Consider the following 20,184-nt stretch of genomic DNA (forward strand, 5'->3'; position numbering starts at 1 on the left):
GCAACATTGATAGGCTCAGGGGATGCTAAAACCTTCCCCCCTTCCTCTGTCATAACCAGACAAGAGAAAAGAGACTCAGGAAGGTTCTTTTATATTCCTGAACAAAAGGAGGGGCTTGAGCTCAAGTTTCATTCCCTGTGCTATGGTTCTGCTTTATGATAATAAAAATGCCTAGCACAACAGTGCACTCAACAGAGCCTGGCACTTCAAGATCTGCTGACTTGAACTGAATCTGCAAATCCACAGAATTACGTAAGACATTTAGAGTTACATTAAGTTTCTGTTGTGTGCCTTTAAATGATAGAGCACGAGGCTGATCAGCACTCAGGGTATATTTATTACCTTAACAAATGTCCCATGAATGTGTCCAGTGTTATCTATTATTTATGAATAATAGGAGGCTCTATGAATGAAAATGACATGCTTTAATATGTCCAAAAGGTTAGACATAATGCGGTGTGCAGCCCTATAAATTTCTTGACACCATTTTCACTCCTGATAAAGCCTTGTCAGTGGCTGTCTATGCTGAGCTTTCATTATTTCTATGGAGTTCATAAGGACAGACTCTTGACTTCAGTGAAGAAAAGAAATTGGAGTTATACGTTTGAAAAGGAATGCATCCTTTTAAAAAATATGAACTTTAAAAAGTAATTGGAATGTGAGAATTCCTATTCCTCCATTAAAAATGAATCACTTTGCAAAGATATTTCCCAAGCTGTAGACTTAACAGCTTAAGAAATATTAATTAAAGATGACAAACCTTCATCGCGCCTGGAATTGGCTTTCTGACATTGATAAAGCTTCCATCTCCTGTGCACCCAGTATATTTGCATATGCCCAGAGACACTGTACTAGCTCACTTCAGGGCCTTTTTGAGATTTAAAGTGCTAAGAGATTTACATATCATGAGGCTCACCTGACTCCTTCCAGCCCCCCCCAGCTGTCTGTACACTTTTCAAGGGTTCAACTGTCACTGTACAGCCTTTATCTCTCTGGGACCAGCATGTGAATACAGTTTTTCATTCCCTTTCTCTCTAGGGCAACTATCCACATTATGTGTTTTGGGTAAGTCCTGCAGAGCTGGAGACCAGTTCTACACATGTGTAATGTTGAGAAAAGAGAAGCTATCCTCGGGAAATTACTTGGCATCTATTTTTTCCCTCTACAGCCCAGTCTTTCTAGGAAACACTGAGGTTTGCACGGTAAAACTTCATGAAGGTAGGCCATCAGAAAGAAAGTTTGGAGAACAAACTAATATGATTTCCCCATGATTGCACAGGATCCAAACTGCAAATTGACTCCTCACAATTTTATTACAAGGACAACAGAGAATCTAGATGAACACAGAGCAGTTGAATCAATTACAGAGCAAGTTCGTAAAGACTCCAGATGTTCTGTTAATAAGATCAAGCCTAACCTAGTCCCTGGAGTCCTCGAAAGTTCCATTAAGCTGTCAGAAAACTTTGTCACTATGTGTGTTTTTGTACAAAAGATGGGAGAGAATGGGAAAAAAAGAGATTGAGGGGGAAAAGGGTGGGGTAAGGTATCATTTCAAGAATGATAGGGCTTGGAGAAGCAGCTATGGATTAAAGGTATGATACACCTCCAGAAAGGTGAATTTGTTTCTTTTTAATACTCCAAGGTTCAAGTTGGTGTTTTAAAAGTAAAAGTTCAAGCCTCCATAATCATGATTTAAGCCCTTCATCTTTTGAGAAAATTTAAAGTAGATGGGAAAAAAAGAGGTTTAGTGGGAAATCTCTTAAAATTCAAATGGTGAACAGATTAGGGCAGGCAGGGAGATGAAACAACTTTCTACATGCTGGCATTTAATTTTTTTTTCTACTCTTTCCACAATAATCTCATCAAGACCTTAGATAGATCCAACAAGTTGTCAAGAGGATACAAAAGTAATTAAATCAAATCTGTAAATCAAATCTAAAAAACAACCTCCAATGCTCACATGGGTTCTGGGTGCTCACCTCCTCCCTGGCTCCCATGCATGTGGGCGGCTTTCCCATCATGTATGACAGCCCAGCCCTTGATCTGCCACTCATCACTTTCCTCAGTCCCCCAAGAAACAATCAGAGACCATAAGTAGATTCTCTTTCTGGTAGGTGACAAGGACTTAATACAGTAAAAAGGGAGGGTATCCCCTGAATTATATCACTTATTTCTCAACCCTACTGATTTCAAGTGGTGCTAAGGTGAAGCAATCTTCCTGTACTATGCAAGGCCAGTGTTTGAACTAACGTGACAGAAGCTCTGGGTTGGAATCCTGTTTGCCTTGGGTTTTACCTGGGATAAAGTTCTCAGTTTTGTAAAGCACATCTACAGGAAAATGTCGGTCATGTGTAGCAACAGACACTTTAAATCCAACACTGATGTGATGTTCTATTTTCCAAATTCACTGTGTCTATGGAATTAATAACCTCAGATAATTGAACAATCAGCCTACTATATATCACTTGCTTCTCTCTAATCTTTGTCTTTTCTTTCCTTCCCCCTCCTTGACGTCCTGTCTTCCCACCATCTTTCCTTCTATCCTGCACTGCCTGCAGCTAAAGTCAAAACTCCTTAGCTTGATGTTCAGGTGCAAGACTACCATTGGGTCCCATTTCCCATTCCAACCCTCTGTGTACTTTGTTACCCTACGTGACTGACCTGTTTATCATCACACTACTTTTACAGCTTTGTGTCTTGGTTGTACAATTTATTCTGCTTGGAACATTCTCCTCCTTCTGCCTCTGAAACCCAACCTTTCCTTCATGCTTTGTGAAGCTGTTCCCTGCCCCCACTTGGAACCAGTGGTATCTCTGTTTTACCTCCTCTGTGATCTTTCTTCCCCTCTTTCCTTAACTTCTCTTACTCAGACTTGCTTCTGTCCCTGCAGTGAGACTGGGGATCACCTGGACATTGCCCCTGCCACACTTGGGTTCAGGCTTAGGTTGAATTTGAATTTGTAAGTAGCATATGTTTGCTGAATGTCTGCTGAATGCAGGAGGAAAAAAACACAGGGAAGTTTGCTGCTTGGCCTTTCTTTGGGACCAGAGTTAACATAACCATCATTAGACTATCATTTTCTAGTGCTTCCTGGATTTTAGTTCTTCTTCCCAAAAGCCCTTAAAATGAGACCCAAAATACATATGGTTAACGTAGCAGTTGATAAACACTTGAGGTCAAATAAGATTAAAAAGAACCAATGGTGTGTTTTTTCCCCCCAACAGCTGGGGGTTGAACCCAGAATCTTACACATGTTAGGCAAGCACACTACCACTTACTTGCTCTCCCAGCTCCTTTTTTATTTTTTTGACGGTAGTGGGGTTTGAACTCAGGGTCCCATGTTCGCTACACAGGTGCTCTACCACTTGAACCTTGCCTCTAGCAAGAACCAACAGTTTTAATGGTGTTTTTCTTCAGGAACTATTTGAATTCTGAGCCTTCCTCACTTAACAATAGCATGTAAAAGCCTACTTTTAGTGACAATCTTTTAAATTACTTTGTCATATTTCAAACCTATATGTAACTTTTGGTGATCATCTTATGAAATTAAATTTGATAAGAATATATTTCATTAGGTGATTTTTTTTTTTTACTTCTCTGATATGAGTTAGTTTAGAGTTCTGAGATAAGTAAAGGACAAATGTAACCTAGAGTCAGATCTTATGCCCCCACCGAATATGTTATGAACAGTTTCCTCAAGAGGAGTCAGGTAGAAAAACTATGCAGGATACTTGGGTTAAATTTAAACTTCAGGGAAACGATGTTTTCAAGAAAAATATATCCTATGAAATATTTAGGATATAGTTACACTAAAAACTATTCAGTTTCTTCTAAATATTGAAAAATAGTATTCAGAGCTGTGTGCCTGTAACTCACTCCTGTAAGTCTAGCTACTTGGGAGACTGAGATCTGGAGGATTACACACAATTTGAGGCCAGCCTGGGGAAATAGTTCATGAGACTTCCATCTCCAAAATAGCCAGAGCAAAATGGAATGGAATCTGGTTCAAGTGGCAGAGGGCCTGCTTTGTAAGTGCAAAGCCCTGAGTTCAAACCTCAGTCCTACCAAAAAACAAAAACAAACAAACAAACAAAAAAGAATTAAGGTATACGGCTGGAGGTGAGTGCCTGAATAGAAAAAAAATGAAGCCCTGATTTCAAACCGTAGTACCGAAAAACAAAACAAAACATATTCAGAAAATCAAATTTAACCAGCATGTTGTATTTTACCTAGAAACCCTATTCTTCCACTCCCCAACAATGTGTTTCCAGTGATTCTCAAAAGCATTGCTTACACACACTGGAAACTTTTGGAGGCTAAAATATTTTAACATACAGTTAAAAAAGTGATGTTACATTTTTACAGGGCAGATATGGTACAATTTACAAACAAAAGAACTCACATCTTACAACTAAAATTTTAAGAATTTTGTGTTTTCATTACCAGAAACAGCAGCAGCTCATATACCAGATTTCTTATGAACTTCTGCATGACGCCTCTCCTCTAGCCCTCAAAAAACAGAAGTGAACTGTTGCTCAAAAGGATCCTTGGAACAATGACAGGAAAAAGATTTCCTATCCTTTGTATCCCCTGCTTCTGACCTTGAGTGTTCCTTTTCTACCTGGTTCAGTTAATTTTCAGTTTCAAGGCAGAAGTCAGAGCTCCCAGCCTTGCCCACTACGTAGAGTGGAACACAACTCTTAGAAGTCTTGTGACACTGTTTTTTTGGTGGTACAGGAGCTTGAACTCAGGGCCTCATGCTTGCTAGGCAGGAGCTCTACCACTTGAGCCATTCTGCCAGTCCTCTTGAGATTGTCTTGCTTTACCATCACATCTCAAATGCCTGTGACAGCATATGTTTCACTAAAAAAAGCTGCACAGATCTGTATGGGCTTTTTATTTGAAATAAAGCTTGGGCTATTAAAAAAAAAAAAAAGGCCAGAGCAGCATTTCTACGAAGTTTTAGATGGGATCCTGTACCAGGAAAGAAAGAAAGAAAAGGGGCCAAGGAACTGCTTCAGAGTGTCACACCCTTGCTGTGTCCAGCCAAGCCACCCTTGGCTGTCCAGTGTCTGTCAGCTGTGCAAGGTCCCCTTGTTCCCCAAGACAATGGTGGCTGTGAAGGGCTGTGCTCTGCTTTCATGCCTATGTGTACTTCATCTGTCTGGAGTTTGATGTCTTGGACTTATCAAACTCTATCTCTAGTTCAGCCCTGGACTCCTCCCTGGCACTCAATTGCAGTACTGAGCCTGTAATAAACTTTGCTTGAGGTGACTCAGAAAATATTTTTGTTAAGTTTGACCAAAGTTTAAGAGTCAGGAAAAGAAGAGGCCTATTTTCTTTCCTATATTACTGTCATCAGGAATAATTTTCTCTGTACATAAAATCACTTATGCATGACTTTGATAGGAGCCAAGAAATTACCTTTCTCCATAGGAGAACTGGATGCTTTGAAGTTCCAAACCCTGTAGATTTTAAGCATGGCCATGGTAAAATGCAAGAGTAATCAGACTTGGGCTCTGGGAGTCACTCTACTCACCCACAATTGGATTTCTGAGGTTTGGGGCTCAGCATAGAGTGAACAGGAAAAAAGGGGAAGAAGGGTCAGAGAAGGGACTGTCTGGACAGGGGACCACCTGGTAGCACTAGAGTCCTATAGATGCCAGAACAGTCCATGGGAAGCAGAGGTGCTGGAGGTAACCTTCTCTAGGCCACAATCTGCTTCTATACTAGGGTGCACTTTGCTGGTGTGGAGAAAAGCCTTACCAGATGCGTAACAAGCCTGCAATGGCTAATTTCCTTTCTGTTTAATTCCATTTTTGTTTAAATTCCTACTTGACCAAACTTCCATCTCTGATCACAAAGCTTAGACTCACTTGGCTTTGTAGCACCCAGCCAACACAGGGTTTGATAGTCATGGAATCCCCTTGAGTACCAAAGCAAAGTTCTTGGTGGTAGTTTTTTTTTTTTTTTTTTTTTTGGCAGTACTAGGGTTTGAACTCAGAGCCTCATGCTTGCTAGGCAGGAGCTCTACCACTTGAGCCACTCCACCAGCTCCCCTCCCCCCTTTTTTTTGTGATGGGTTTTTTCGAGATAGGGTCTCTTAAACTATTTGCTTGGGCAGGCCTTGAACTACGATCCTCCTGGCCTCTGTCTCCTGAGTAGCAAGGATTACAGGCATGAGCCCCAGCACCAGGCTTTGGTAGTAGTTTGAGCCTCACTGGATTCCTTTAATTGTTCCAGGCCAGCGTCTAACTCAAACTTTAGTCAGTCAAGGACCAACACTACCCTTTCAGTCGAACCAAAGAGTCTCAATTACTGTATTATTTACTTCGTGTTTTTATATCCTTAATACAGCTTGCCTTACTATTTACTTAATATTTTATTTCAATTACCTTCAAATGTATTTTAAACTTTATACCATTGTCATAAATGGAAACAGGTGTCACTTTTCATGGAGAGGAGGTAACTGTAAAAGTAAAATTAACTGAAAGCTAAACAATGTTAATTTCAGCTAAATCTACTAAAAGCCATTCTGTCAAACAGGAAGAGTAGCAACTTTAGGGAGTTGTTTTAAAACAAAGTATCAAACTGAGACTCATTCCTTGACATAACCAGGAAGACCAAGAGAGAAATAGAAAGGGCGTTATTCCCTCCATACCACTGAACATTCTTGAAAGCCACAAAGTCCCTGAACCACGTACATCATCCCATGTGAAGCACTGTTCTTCCCAGCAGGAGGAATTCTGCCGTAGGCTATCATGCATTAAGGAAAAAGAGGATTGTTAGTTGGGCATGGTGCACGCTGTAATCCCAGTTACTTAGGAGGCAGAGGCAGGAGGATTGAAAATTTGAGGCCAGCCCAGGCAAAGATATGGAGACCCTGTCTCAAAAACAACAACAACAAAAATAAAAACAAAAGATTGCAGGCAAAGCTCAAGTGGTAGAGCACTTGCTAGAATTTGAGAGGTCCTGGGTTCAATCCCCCAGTACTGCACCAAAAAAAAAAAAGCCCCAAAAATCTGTGCAATTCATAACATACAATTGCATTTAGGAGTGTTCTGAAGCATGGATAATACACTCCTCATCCTTTACAGACCTTATAAATCTTACTGGAATTTTATTTCCAAAGGAAAACTTGCTAACACGAACGGCTCATACATTGATTCAAATATAGTTAACGTTTACTGTACATTTTTCTTTAAATTATTCATTCAACCTTTAATTTAAATTCGGTTTCTACATCTTTTCCTTGTCTAAAATGATTATATCTTCCTAACTAAATGGAATCAAGTTATAATATCTCACTTCAAAGATTTCCTAAAATGTATAAGCTTACTACAGTTCTGGCAGTTTTCAGCGAATGAGAACGTGTCTTTCTACAGCTACTATTTCATCCAGTTTCTGAGAGCTCAAGAACCCTACAAAATGAAGCCTGAAGCTGAGATTTCCTTCAGTTTCAGGGTTGATTCCTATGTCCAAAAAGCAGGATCAGAGATATTTTACACTGATACCACTCATCAGTGCTGACAGCTTTGCACAGGGCTACCTCCTTCTCATAACTCCCAGCCTTCTTGGAAACCAGGTTTTACAGTGTTGTTACTTTTGTAAGAAACAAGATGCCCAAGAATGGACACTCTCTCTCAGGATTATTTGACCTAAAAAGAAAGCTCTTATTTCTTTTGCTCTGGAGAGGCGAGGTAGGAAATAAACCCAATCTAAAAATAAAGTTGGTTTTCTGTCTTATTTATATGTAATTAGAGCCCTTTGTACCTACCACCATTACCACCTCAATAGTTATTGGCTGAATAAATAATACATATTTTTAGATGTGGCAAAACCAAAAAAGAAGTAGTCAGGGCTGCATCTCATTTATCAACTTGGTGATTAAAGGGCTGGCACCAAGACTCCAGACATCTAGGGGCCCAGAGATAAAACATAGCAGTTGGTTGTGTTTTTACTAATGAAGCCAGGGCTTGAAAGATACCAGGCAATTTTAAAGAAAGGCAGCAAGGACAGAAGACATTAGACGAGGCCAACATGGTAATGAAAGGCAAGATCAGTTACTGAGAGAGAAAATAACTTCATTTTCTATGATAATGGTTCTGTGTTCTTTGCAGGGTCTCTTTGCACACTTTATTAGAGTGACTATATGAATGCTACTCACAGTGGAGAAGGAAAGAGCCTTGGAATGTTCCAGAGGGGGCAGAGGGCTCGGGTCTATTATTTTGAAAGGGGGAGGCTGAGAACAATGGTAGCAGAAGGGGTTAGACCGCAGGGTGAGAACAGTGCTGGACAGAATGGGAGGGACGCACAGGGAAAAATCAAGACCAAAGACATAGCAAGGAAAAGATAGAAAAAGGCAAGCAAACATACTCTGGAAATGTAGACATGCTTGAAGGATGACCTGGGACAATGGCACCAGCCCACAGCAGTCAGCAGATCTGCTCAGTAGAGCTGTTGGTTTATTCTACTCAGTGGCTCTTTTTTCAGTGGCCAAACTAAAAGGGCACTGGACACTTGACCCTTCCTTATCTAGCTGCTCAGCAGAAACACTTTCTGCTTAGCAGGGAAGTGTGAGGCATCTTAGAGACAATTCCAGAGTATGTTTAGCTCCCAAAGCTGGAGCACACAAATGTCACATTCCCGTGAGACAATCAACCCAGTGAAAAGAACACCGTCAGAGCCTTCAGCAAGCCCTCGCAACTCTGGTGTCCCAGGAGATGCTGTGCACACGGATGTGACATCACTAAAGCACAACGGCAGGGAATGGGAAAAAAGTGAGATCACGGATTGGTTCAAGTCAAGGGACATCATAATGAATCAGAAAAGGGACAGGACTTATCCAACAGAACGCCATCACCAAGTCATACCACACAGTGGTTTTGGCAAAACAAAAACAGAGGTTTGAAATAAATCATGAACGGTAAACAGAAAGATCATTCAGAGCAAACGGGAAATGAAAATCGTAAAAGTCATGGTAAAAGGACATTCAGCTTGACTTGTTTCAATTTCTCGTAACAACTCATTGGCATTGCCCCAGCAAGCATATCATCACTGATTGTCAAAAGTCAAGTTCAAATTTGACAGGGCAAGGCAAGGAGTGAAGAGCACGAAAACAGTGGTCATGTTAAACACCCATGCAACACCTCTGCCACCATTGTCTGATGACGTGTAGACTGCTTCCAGCTCTGTCAATATCCATAATAAGACCCTAGAGATGAACAATGCTGGATCTTTAAACAATCTGTCAAAGCGTTAATTGGACTTAGAGGAGTCCTCCACTCCTTAGAGGACTTAGTGTCTGGAGAACCCCATGCCACCCCTCTCAGCAAAGTGAAGAGAAAATTACTGCAACCAACAGTGAGATGGTTGACACACTTAATGTTTTCCTGGAAAGACTGTCTTTCCAGAAAATTATAATGGGCAAAAACCAGGTTATTTGAGAACACAGCCAAGACCTGAGGTTCTGAAGCCACACATCACAAATAACAGCCCATGTTGGGGTGCCTGTCAGGCACCTTCTCTTCTGTCCATCCTTTCCCAGGCTGGTAAGGGTAGATATTTTCTAACTTTAAGAAGCTGATGAGACAAAACCTGCTTATCCTATTTTTTCCTCCCTTTAAATAGATTTGGGGCAGGGGATATTAAGAAATGGAAGTCATGGGAAAAATAATAAAATCAGTGAGAAGGACAAGCACCAGAACAAGATAAAAGGGGCTAAGCTTTACATTTTGGGAAGCTGACAGTACAGGAAGTAGGGCACCAGAGGAGAAAAGAAGCAAAGAAAGAGTGAAAAGTTAGTATGGGAATTTGCCCAGACAGTATTCTATCAAAGTAAAGATAAAAATATGTTTTGCAGAAAACTCTGGGAAGAGGGCATGACAGAGACTGTCTTCCAAGGGTCACAGTGGCAGCCTTGCCCTCAAAACTCAAACCCCAGCTTGCATGGAACTCTTGTAAACATATAGAAGTAAACAATGCTGAATGGAGGGAAACAGCTCAGCAACATAACTGGGCTTTTCAGTCTCTGATTTACAAGACTGTTATTTGGACAAGTAAAGGCCTCTTTGGTTGCAGCTGCAGCTGAAGTAGGATGTGTTACCAGAAGCAGCAAACGGCGAGAAAAAGAGATGACATTTCCTGTCTGCAGCCAAGCAAAGAAAGCAAAGGCAAATTTAGGACAGTTCACAGTAGAGCCCCTTTCATTTACTGTGGCTTCCTTTCCGTTTCAAATGCATATAATTCTGCCTGATGAAATAACATATTTTTGTTTTAGCTTTTGTACTGTAAGGGCAAGCCCAGTAGTCTGAGGACCATGACCCTGTTCAGATTCAGCACCATGTGCAAGGGAGAGATGACACCAGCCAGAAAAGATTTTGCACTGCTATTTCTCGATTCACTGATTAACAGGCTTTTACTTCGATTGCCTTTGCCTGCCAAAGCCTGCATGGCATTCCACCACATTACGGTGGGAAGGGAGCCCCTGCCCCCCACACACACCCGCCCCCAAAAAATCACAGAATGATACTGAGAGGGGTGGAAAGGGTTCTTGAGACCTGTCATCTGCTTTGGGCCAATTCACGTCTCTTCGGGGTGAACATAGCTCCAAGGATGAGTTATTTGTATTGTGTGGTTTCTCCCTGCTCAGGGTATAATTTAGGATCAAGCCCTGCACTATGGTTAGGTTGCAGTCTTTTCTGAGAGGTTTTTAGTCACAGAGCCTTGGAGGTTCCCTAGATGCTGCTAGGATTCAGCTGGAAGCAGTTACACGGTCCTCCCCTGCTTCCCCTCCCTCTCCCCGCAGAGGAAGAGGCAATTCCAAGGCCTTACCCTTCTTGTCCTGATGGTTATGGGAAGACACTGCTCCCAAAGGGTCTGTGCTGCCAGGTGAATCAAGCAGGTTCTTCCAGTCCAGCATGCCTCCCCTAGACTCATGACCCTCTCGAGCCGCCGAGTCTGATGTGGTGGTGCTGGGCAAGAGGGAACTCACGTGCCCTGTTTTCATCACAAATACAGTTAGGGAAAATGTCACTGGACAGACCTGCACTTCTGTTGCTCAGAGGCCAGCAGGTGGGACACCCACAATGGCAGTGAGACTGAGTCCAGAACCCTAGGAATCACAAAGCTTTCTGGTTGTGGTGGTGGGGGGCTGTGCAGCAGAAGGTCCCTTGAACTTGTAATTTGAGAATGAAGGGTCAAATCCTATCTCAGCTGGGTAAGCCCTGGGAATCATTTCACCTGGTCTTGTCTACACAGTGGGGATAATGACACCATTTAGTCTTGAGAGGTGGTGTCACTAGAGTGACATAATGGTGAAAGCATGTAGCACAGTGTCTGATAATTAGAAGCTCAAGAACCTCTACTGTCCTTCTCTGGTGGTCCATGGTAGTATAAATGACAGAATGTGTCTACTCCAGGGACACTGTGACTAATGTGACTGGCGTATGATAGTGGATGGGCCTCACCCATCACCAAGAGCTCAGCTATCCCAAGTCCTTCCCCAGAAGGCTCCAGGGTACATCCAACCCCAGTTGCATCCCAACTTCACAGGCATCCCCATAATGGGAGGAGTTCCTGCTTTCCCAAGGGTAGAGGTCACAACTGCTGTATTATTTATCATTGTTATTATTGTGGCTGTGCCTTTTGTGTCTTATTCCACTAAAGCTGGTTTCATAGTTTTGTGACTCATATTTGTAAGAAATTGTTTTTGAAGCCTTACTACTGACATGACTCACACTAGAAGGTAGAGTTTTGAGATCCTACATTGGATAATGGCAGAGGACCAGGAAGGTTGGGAGTTATGATGAACACATCCGTAAGCTCTGCCTCTCTCATGCTACAGATTAGATGCAGATTGTGTCAGGTGTTCTAATCTAAGTTGTCACATGATTTAAAGAAGCCCCACTACCTGTTCTTTCAGGTAGAAATAAATATAATCTCTCTGTGATTTTTCAAGTGGCATCATTGGCTTATTAAACTTTCTTCCTGATAGCAACCTCTTGAATAATTTTTAGGAAGACATCAGGACAATTACTGCACCTGTGTAATGAGTGGCTTTGGTTCAGAATAACTCCCAAACCTCCAACTTCAGGATTTGATCACCATGAACATTAAAAAATAAAATTCTGGCCACCAGAAAGATAGTTGCTAATGACACATGCCTGCATTCTTCTTTTCACAATTATTATTTCAAGTTGGATTTCTAATATTGTAAGTTATAGACAACATATTTTAAAATAGTTTTTTTTTTGTCTTAAAACTTTGCTTAGCAGGGAAAATAAGCCAAGTGCCTCGAGTGTGCTAGGATGACTTCTCTGGAAGTACCACACTTAAATGCTACCACAAAGCTTTGGTAACATTTACGAAGTCCCTTTCTCTACAGAACTGTGTGTCACCCACATGGATTCAAACATCCGCTTTGTTGAAAATAGTCTGCTTCAGATTCTACCACTAAAAATGTTCATTTAAGACTCAGGGAGTGCTTAATCCTAGTCTTTTTGTTTTATATTTCTCAGTTTCACATCTCAACTTGTCATACTGATAAGAGAACAGAGGCAGGAAAATCAGCCTGAGAAATGGAAAAACAGACTTTCCCTTTTGCTTACATTGAGGTATAAAATATAACTTCTGTTTTCACTCCTGAATTCAATCAAGATGGATTTAACAAAATTTATGGTCAGCCTAAGAGAGAATTCACCACCCAGCATAAGAAAACAATTACACATAGCTTTGTAGGTGGTTAGAAGGAGAAAGGGGTAGAAGGGTGGGAGTTAAAAACTCCCATTCAAGTAGCAAGAATTTCTTTTTACCTGAATTGATAGGCATTTTGAGCACTTTCAATTTAACTGTGTTCAAGGGGCAATTTTATGGTAATGCCATAAGTATGGTTTAGGGAGAACATTTCTTAATATGGTAATCTAGGGGAAATGTATGCCTAAGGGACACATTCTCTGTAAAAGATTTCCTGGACCATATGCTGCAGATACACAGGGAACCCATTGGTAATGGAAAGCTATGGCTATGAGGGAAAATTAATGTGGACCAGATGGTGGTTAGGTAGGAAATGTTTCACACAAATGTGAGAAATCAGTTTCTTCTTCCCATCACTCAAGTGTTAGTCTAATGCCCACCACATCTAGATTTTCTCTATGTAAATCTAGAGAAACCATGCATCAGATTTACTCAAAAGATGGGAAAAACAACCCAGAACAGCACGAGGAAGATTGTAGTCTTTGAAACTTATGCTTGAGTTCAGGGAGCAAGTGCCAGTGGTGAATTAAACAATCAAACATAGCAATACCTAGTTTTCGAAAATTTTAGAACCACCACGTGAAAGCAGCATTACACCCTTAAACAGCAGTCCTTAATTTGAAATCAAGATATGTGTTGCTATTACCTTCCCAAGCTGAAAAACAAGTTATAAGGAAATCCTTATATCCTTCTTATAATTTGATTTTAGAGGCTGCATTATTTTTATGCATTGCCAAAGAGACTTTCACCAAAATAATGCTACCAAAAGCCAGCAGTCATTCACGGATATGATATTGTATAGGAATAGATGCAATGCTATAATTTTGTCTTGTCAGTCCAATAGGAAAGGTTACATTTTAATCAGTGGAGTTTATGCAAAAATATTCTTCAAACATAGAGAAAATGGATATATTGAAACAATGATCTTTAGTGCATCGTTCTGTTTCTCTATATCTACAAGTCATTGTAATTCTACAAGTTATTGACACTTTAAATTATTCTAACCTATTAACAATGATCGTAGCCAATTAGACATAAAAAAGAGACACTAAATCAATACAGAGAAGGAACACAATCAGGGCCCAATTTCACTAAAATGGGTTCTTGCACCTGTGTTGCATAGAGCTTTTGCTAACAGAAAATTTGCATGGTGTATTGAAATGATCCCTTTTCCTGAGGTGGGAAGTTCTGGTTTTGTGGGTTTGCCTTATGGACCTGGTATTTTCCATAAAGGGCAGGACATGCAGAGCACAGAGTTAGAAACAGTGTGGGTGCACTTAGATGTCAGGATTGTTTTCCTCAACTATACTCATGCTCATAAAAATAGCATTTGGCCCCTCCTCTGAAGCTATAAATCTTGTGCTTGGCACACAGAGGGCACTCAATGAGTACTTGCTGAGTGAATTAATTAAATCTCTTTTGGGTTTATTACTTGCAAAACGGATTTATTGCAATAGTTTATATTCACATGAAATACATTACATATATGTATATGTCTTTTATACTTCTGTAATACTGCCTGGACCATCACTCTCATTTTGAGGGTCATCCTAACCACATCACACAGCATATATGCAACCTGAAGTGGGTAGGACCCTTAGCTGAAAGGTCAACTCTTCTTCAGTTTCATTACACAAACCATAGATCAAGAGTGAAGGACAATGAATATTGTCTTTAAAGTGTTAATATGGAAGAATTATTAAGCACCTTTCCTTTGGAAAGAAAATAGGATTTGTAGCTTGGAGAGTGACTTTTGTGCATGAAGAACATCTCATGGTTTAATTATTTTGTCCATCTGGGGAATTCTCCGAGTTAAAGCTGGTCTTGGTCCTGTTGATGAATACTGGGGAGGATGCTGCAATTAGTTTCAAGGTCTGAATTTCTCAATCTCTGCAAAGGATTATTTAATTATAGGAAATGATTGCAAAGTTTGATATTGGAAAAGAACAGATGGTCAGTGGGGTGTCGTTCTGAAGGCTTTTGCCTCCTGGGCAATTTTCTTCTAGTCTTCGGTGTTCAATACTCTGCTTTGAATTGCAGATGAGAGATGAATTCTGTGGTTTCATCTGCTCCACCCTGCTCATGACACGAGGGTTGCTGGTCAAGAGAAACTGGGTACAATTTTCCACACTGCACATCCCCAGATTATAAGACAATCTTTAGGACTTCCAGGAAGCTTTTTAATTATGCTAATCAGACACAGGCAATAAAGAGCTACATGGAGCTACTGAGCACGTTTGTGGCCATCTTGAATAATTTCTGTGGATCCTAAAGCCATATTCTTTTCTGTTCTTTCCTTCTCTTTTTTCTTCTTTTCTTTCATTTTTCTCTCCTTTATTACCTGCCCCTGTGTCCAAAGACTGCCTTGTAACTATCGCTTTGTCGCATAAAATAACACACAAACTATAAACGGCTAAACGAGTACTCCCCATTAAAATGCAAAACTTCAACTTTGCCACACGCAGATGTTTTTCAGACCATATTTTAAAAAGCATACGAGTTAATAAGTATTGGAGAGCACTTTGAGAAATGTAAATGGAACAGCAACATTTCAACTCTTCGTTGAAAGAGTTCCCAATATTCTGTTTATGGACTTGGTAGCTTTGTTTAATATACGGCTTGTGTATTTGGGATTGAGAACAATGGGGGTAAATCCTGTTTGCACATCATTTCCACTGCGCCACCCTTCCTTGTGTACAATCTGAAGGAACTGCACTGAAAAAAATGTTCCAATACTCATATTCTTTGTGAGTTTAAGTTTCAATGGCTAATTTCATGCTATATTGGAAAGTTTTGCCTAATAAGAACCTGGTGTCTCTATCCTATGCTGATTTGCCTTTGTGGAGGGCATAACCCTGACAGCCAGCATTCTGGGGGGACAGGATTCAGATGATGGCTGAAGAGCCATCATCTCTTAGTGATGAGCACTATACTTTCATCTTGGATATTCTCATGTCCAAAGCACTTTCCTTTCCCTCAAGAACTCGTTAAATTTATTCACCAAATTCCCTAAGAGTTGGCATATTTCATGCTATACAGATGAAAAATTTAGGACTCAGTCTCCCACATCAACTGTCTCAGATAAGCAGAGTGATTTTTGAAGCACAGTGAAAGGCTTAAATAATTTTAGTGAATTGGGGCCCAGAAGTAACAAGAAATCTGGTCCGTGATGTTTAGGAATGAAAACTATAAACTACCACAGGATAAATGACTTTAAGAATTAAAAAAAATAATTTATATGTATATATCAATAAACTGACCATACACTGTGTTGTAAGACATTTCATGATCTGGTAGAGGAGTTGAAATGTCTATAAAAAATAATGAGGACAAAGAATTAATTAAAAAGAAATGTCAGGTTTGAAAATACTCAAGAGGATTAGTGAAATAGGATTGCTCAGACAGATTTCTACTGATATTAAATTATGACAGTAGTATCTTCCTTACCATTCAGTGCCACGAAGGAATCTGAAAGACAAAAGGAGGAGGTGGTTACTTCCTGTTTCACACTCTGCTTAGTGTGACTTACATAATAGTGGGAATAGCACTTAGAACTATGCCAACATGTGAGCCCCCTAAACTGTGTAAGTGTTGCTGAATTCCTGCCCATAACCTAAGATGCTTTTTCTATCAGCTGATTTTACACTCCAGATCTGTTCCACCAGTGAGTTTACTCCAAATCACTGCCAAGGGGCAGAGAAACCCCAAGAGTTAGCAGAGGAAATGGTCACTGTGATTGTATGTGATTCTGGAAGTCCAAGTCCCCTTTAGCCCAAGGGACCTGCGTGTCAATAAAGCGAGTGATTTCTGGGCCACACTTCCTTTATGTTCTCTCTTGGTTCAACTTCAAGACCATGTTGGAAGGAAATGTCTACTATCACAGTGTTCTTAACTTAACCCGGGCTCCATTTGGAAACTAAAACAAAAATCCAGACTTATACACTTTTTAGGCACTTATTAGACCACATTTGTAGGTGTGTGCTGGGTGTCTGGATCAGGTCACTGGTTCACATCACCTGCTACTTGGCTTCTTTATGATTTCCTCATTTCCTCTTTATAGAGTCATCGAGCAGCAATGACCTAAGTATATTCTGGACATTGGAGTGTGAACAGGTGTGGCTAACAGAAGAAGGGGGAGGGAGAAGCCCTCAGGCAGGCCACAGGCAGAGGTAAGCAGGGACCCTAAATGTCCCTGTGGAGTGGGGGTAAGGGTTGAGGACACACTAGAAAGCATGGAGGCAGGTTTAGGGCCTCACCACTAAGATTATCCTAGGAAAATAGAGTAAACCACTAGATTGGGACCTGAGGGTCTCAAGATAAGAGTGTCCCTTAGGTTCCTCTGTACGAGATCACACATACATACGGGTGAGAGCTTATTGGGACAGTGGACACTTTACAGACACAGTAACATTCATCTTCACATTCTTCGTATTTCCTGATGCCATCTAATCTACAGGTGCTCATACCACCAGATCATAGCAATAAGATGAAAATGGCTCACAAAAGTCAGCTGATTAAGTGGCTATGGAAACTACCTCCCTCCGAAGTTGTTTCTACAAAAATAAAGCTATACGGCACAAGATGATTATGGCCCAATCAAACTCCAGCCTGTTGCACTGATACGGATGAATGTGTAAGTGCAGGGGACATGGACACTTTGATGGAAGCACTAATACTAATTTTTAACTTATAAATTTTGCATGTGAAGACACGATAAATCAGAATTCTTCCAATATATGGTATTTGTAAACAAAAACACCTGGGGTAAAGAATCTGCAGATTTATGATTATATTTGCTCTAAAAAGGTATAAGGTAGAAAGCTGAATGACTCCTTAGTCTAGAATGACTCAAAAGCTTAGTTCTTTCAATGATTTGCATCATGGAATCAAGTTTCAGAAGCCACAGTTTCATTTCCTTAGAAGCAGCGATTTTTTTTTTTTTTTGGTGCTATTTTGAATACAAGCTTCTTGAAATTCAGCATAGAAAATATTTTAAAAAATCACTAATTTTTTTTTCTAAGAGCATAACATTATTCTTTAAATTAGCAATAACAAAGCATTTCCAGAATACTGATATTAAATAAAGACAGAGGACCAAGAGACAAACTTTTGACCAGGATCCTTTATATAAACTTCTAACTAACATGTTACCATTTCATAATGTTTGAAATGAAATGTAAGATTACTATACCGGGACAATTCTTATTAAAAGGTTATTTTAAATCACTTTGTAGGTATGGGTCATTTCTGAAAGAGTTTTCTGTCTCACATGGTAATATACATAAATCTAATTCTGAAAAATAATGAGTTGTGCTAGTCACTGTGTTCAAGAAGAATAAAACAATCCCACTCAATTAAAAAGCTAGAGCCCAGTGATCAATCTTTTTATTATTTGGCTAAAACACAGGGTAATAGCACATTATAGAAAACAAACCAAACCAACAAAACTGTCATTTTTGTAATAGCAATGCTGGTGTAACTTGAGGCTTTGCTATAATTAATATCCCCGGACAGTGAATTTGTTCCAAAGCATTACAATAATGAAATAGGTACCAGCGTTTGTTGCAACAACTGGTTTCGACATGTACTACTTTCTTGATGTTTAAAAGGTGATTTCTGTTGTTTATGCATGTCCCAATGTCAGACGCACTTAATGCCACAGGTGGAATATTTCTAGCCATTTGACAAAAGCATCTTGACCCAAAGACAAAGATGGATAAAAGCTTTACTTACTGTGACAGTCTCCCAGGCCATCCGTATTGCCACGCTCTACGTCCTGCTCGAAACTCAGTCTTTTCCAAAAAGAAGACAGAAACAAATACAATAACATGAATCATTACTCAGGATCCCACCTCACAGTTTCACCAAACAAAGTAACACAGTTTGATAAATGGAGTGACAGGTGCAAAAAAGAAACAGATAAGAGCATGAAAAGTTATCTCTGAAGTTTGTAGAAATGAGCCTATGTGAAGCTCCAAAAAGAATCTTGGGTTTAAGCAGTAAATTCAAATCGTATTCAGGGAGTTAATTGGTTTGTGGATTATTTATGTTCTTTTTTCCTCTGATTCCCTGAGCATTTCTTAGACATTTAAAAAGTTTAAATGTTAAAGTACACTCTTCAAATAAGTAATATAGAAGACTGAAAATTAAAAAGGAGTAAAAATTTTTGCTCTACTTTTGGTTTCACTCCTGCTCTTACTTTCCCGGATCCTTTCCTATTTCTCTGCTTAGCAGACAAACACTCGTATAAACAAGTGTTCACAGGTATGAACACCAGTGTCGAAGTGGGGACTGTGAGGGGCAGCACCTGCTGTGTATTTTGCAAAGACCACCTAGCTAATTTGCAGGCTGGTAGCCCTCCCAATCCTCAGGAACCTTCCTCTCATTCTCCACATGTTCATTTTTCTTATGATCTACTAGGTTTTTAGTGGGCTGTACAAGCAACACAAGATTAACAAGGCCAATTTTACTAACACCTGTTTTAACTTTTAAAACAAGCACATCCAAACTTGTCCAAAGGAATACCGTCCTTCTTTGGGGGAACGTTGTGCTTATATCTGTACTATAATTGAAACTCCAGTTTTATAGCTGCCTTCAGAATTTATTTGAGAACCATAGAAGAAAACCATTTTGGAAGTCACACCTTCTTCTAATAATCCACCATGTTTAGTATCTAATGCCTTTTGCTGCATTAAAAATCAAACTTGTCCTCCAAGGTTAACATTGTTAGTCATAATAAAAGCCAGTGTTTAGCTGAAGCCTACTCTTCAGCAGAGCTCCACGTGTGCTGAGCAATGCCAACACTGAAATATGAAAAGGAACTGTTTTGGAGTTCTGATGCTGATTTAGAAACAGCTCATAAAAGCCTTGCTACCTTTGGTTACTCGTTGAATATAGGAAAAGAGGTAAGTCCATTCTTAGCGGCCCTCACTGTGTTTTGTGATCTTTTCTCCTAAACCCTTAAGATTTCCATGAAAAGATACAAGGCTCTCATACTATAGAGAGTGCTACCTGCCAAGCTGTTCTAATCATGACATTAGTCACATTTCTGAGTGACTCTGTTTATGGGAATACTTGTCCCGAGTTATGTGGGTGGTGGCCATCAGATACGCCCTTCTGTTTGTCTTGCTATTCTAAAATAGGAAAGGAGGCTCAGAGCAATGGCTTTGTTGAAGGAAAGCTCTGTCCCACCATTTGGTACCTCACTTAAGTTGCTGCAACCTGTCAGAGACAGACATGCATCGAATATTTTTCCAAATGTTATTCTGGATTTCATACCCACTGAAGTAGAAATGTAAAAAAGACAGCAAGCAAGCAAACTCTTAGCCAATGCCAGGTAATCATTTAAAGTTAGGGCAACAAATTCAAGCACCAAAATCACAGGCCTAGCAGACATGGCGTGAGCTAGCTGATACGTTGGAAAATTGCCAA

The 20,184-nt window shown here is 40.1% G+C and overlaps 1 protein-coding gene across 6 annotated transcripts in view; it reads right to left on the minus strand.

The window, feature by feature from the left end:
* Sema6a (semaphorin 6A) overlaps window positions 1-20,184 on the minus strand; it is a 122,681-nt gene that overhangs the window by 13,651 nt on the left and 88,846 nt on the right. For 4 of the 6 annotated variants that reach the window (XM_074056994.1, XM_074056997.1, XM_074056996.1 and 1 more), the window contains exons 16-19: window positions 18,487-18,545; window positions 16,201-16,221; window positions 16,014-16,064; window positions 10,834-10,998 (exon numbers count right to left, since the gene is read on the minus strand). In XM_074056994.1, the coding sequence (XP_073913095.1) occupies window positions 10,834-10,998; window positions 16,014-16,064; window positions 16,201-16,221; window positions 18,487-18,545 (296 nt within the window). The remainder of the gene's footprint in view (window positions 1-10,833; window positions 10,999-16,013; window positions 16,065-16,200; window positions 16,222-18,486; window positions 18,546-20,184) is intronic. The other 2 variants (XM_020171574.2, XM_074056998.1) reach the window with 2 other exon arrangements.

The sequence above is a fragment of the Castor canadensis genome, chromosome 16 (assembly GCF_047511655.1).
Source record: "Castor canadensis chromosome 16, mCasCan1.hap1v2, whole genome shotgun sequence".
Lineage (NCBI taxonomy): Eukaryota > Metazoa > Chordata > Mammalia > Rodentia > Castoridae > Castor > Castor canadensis.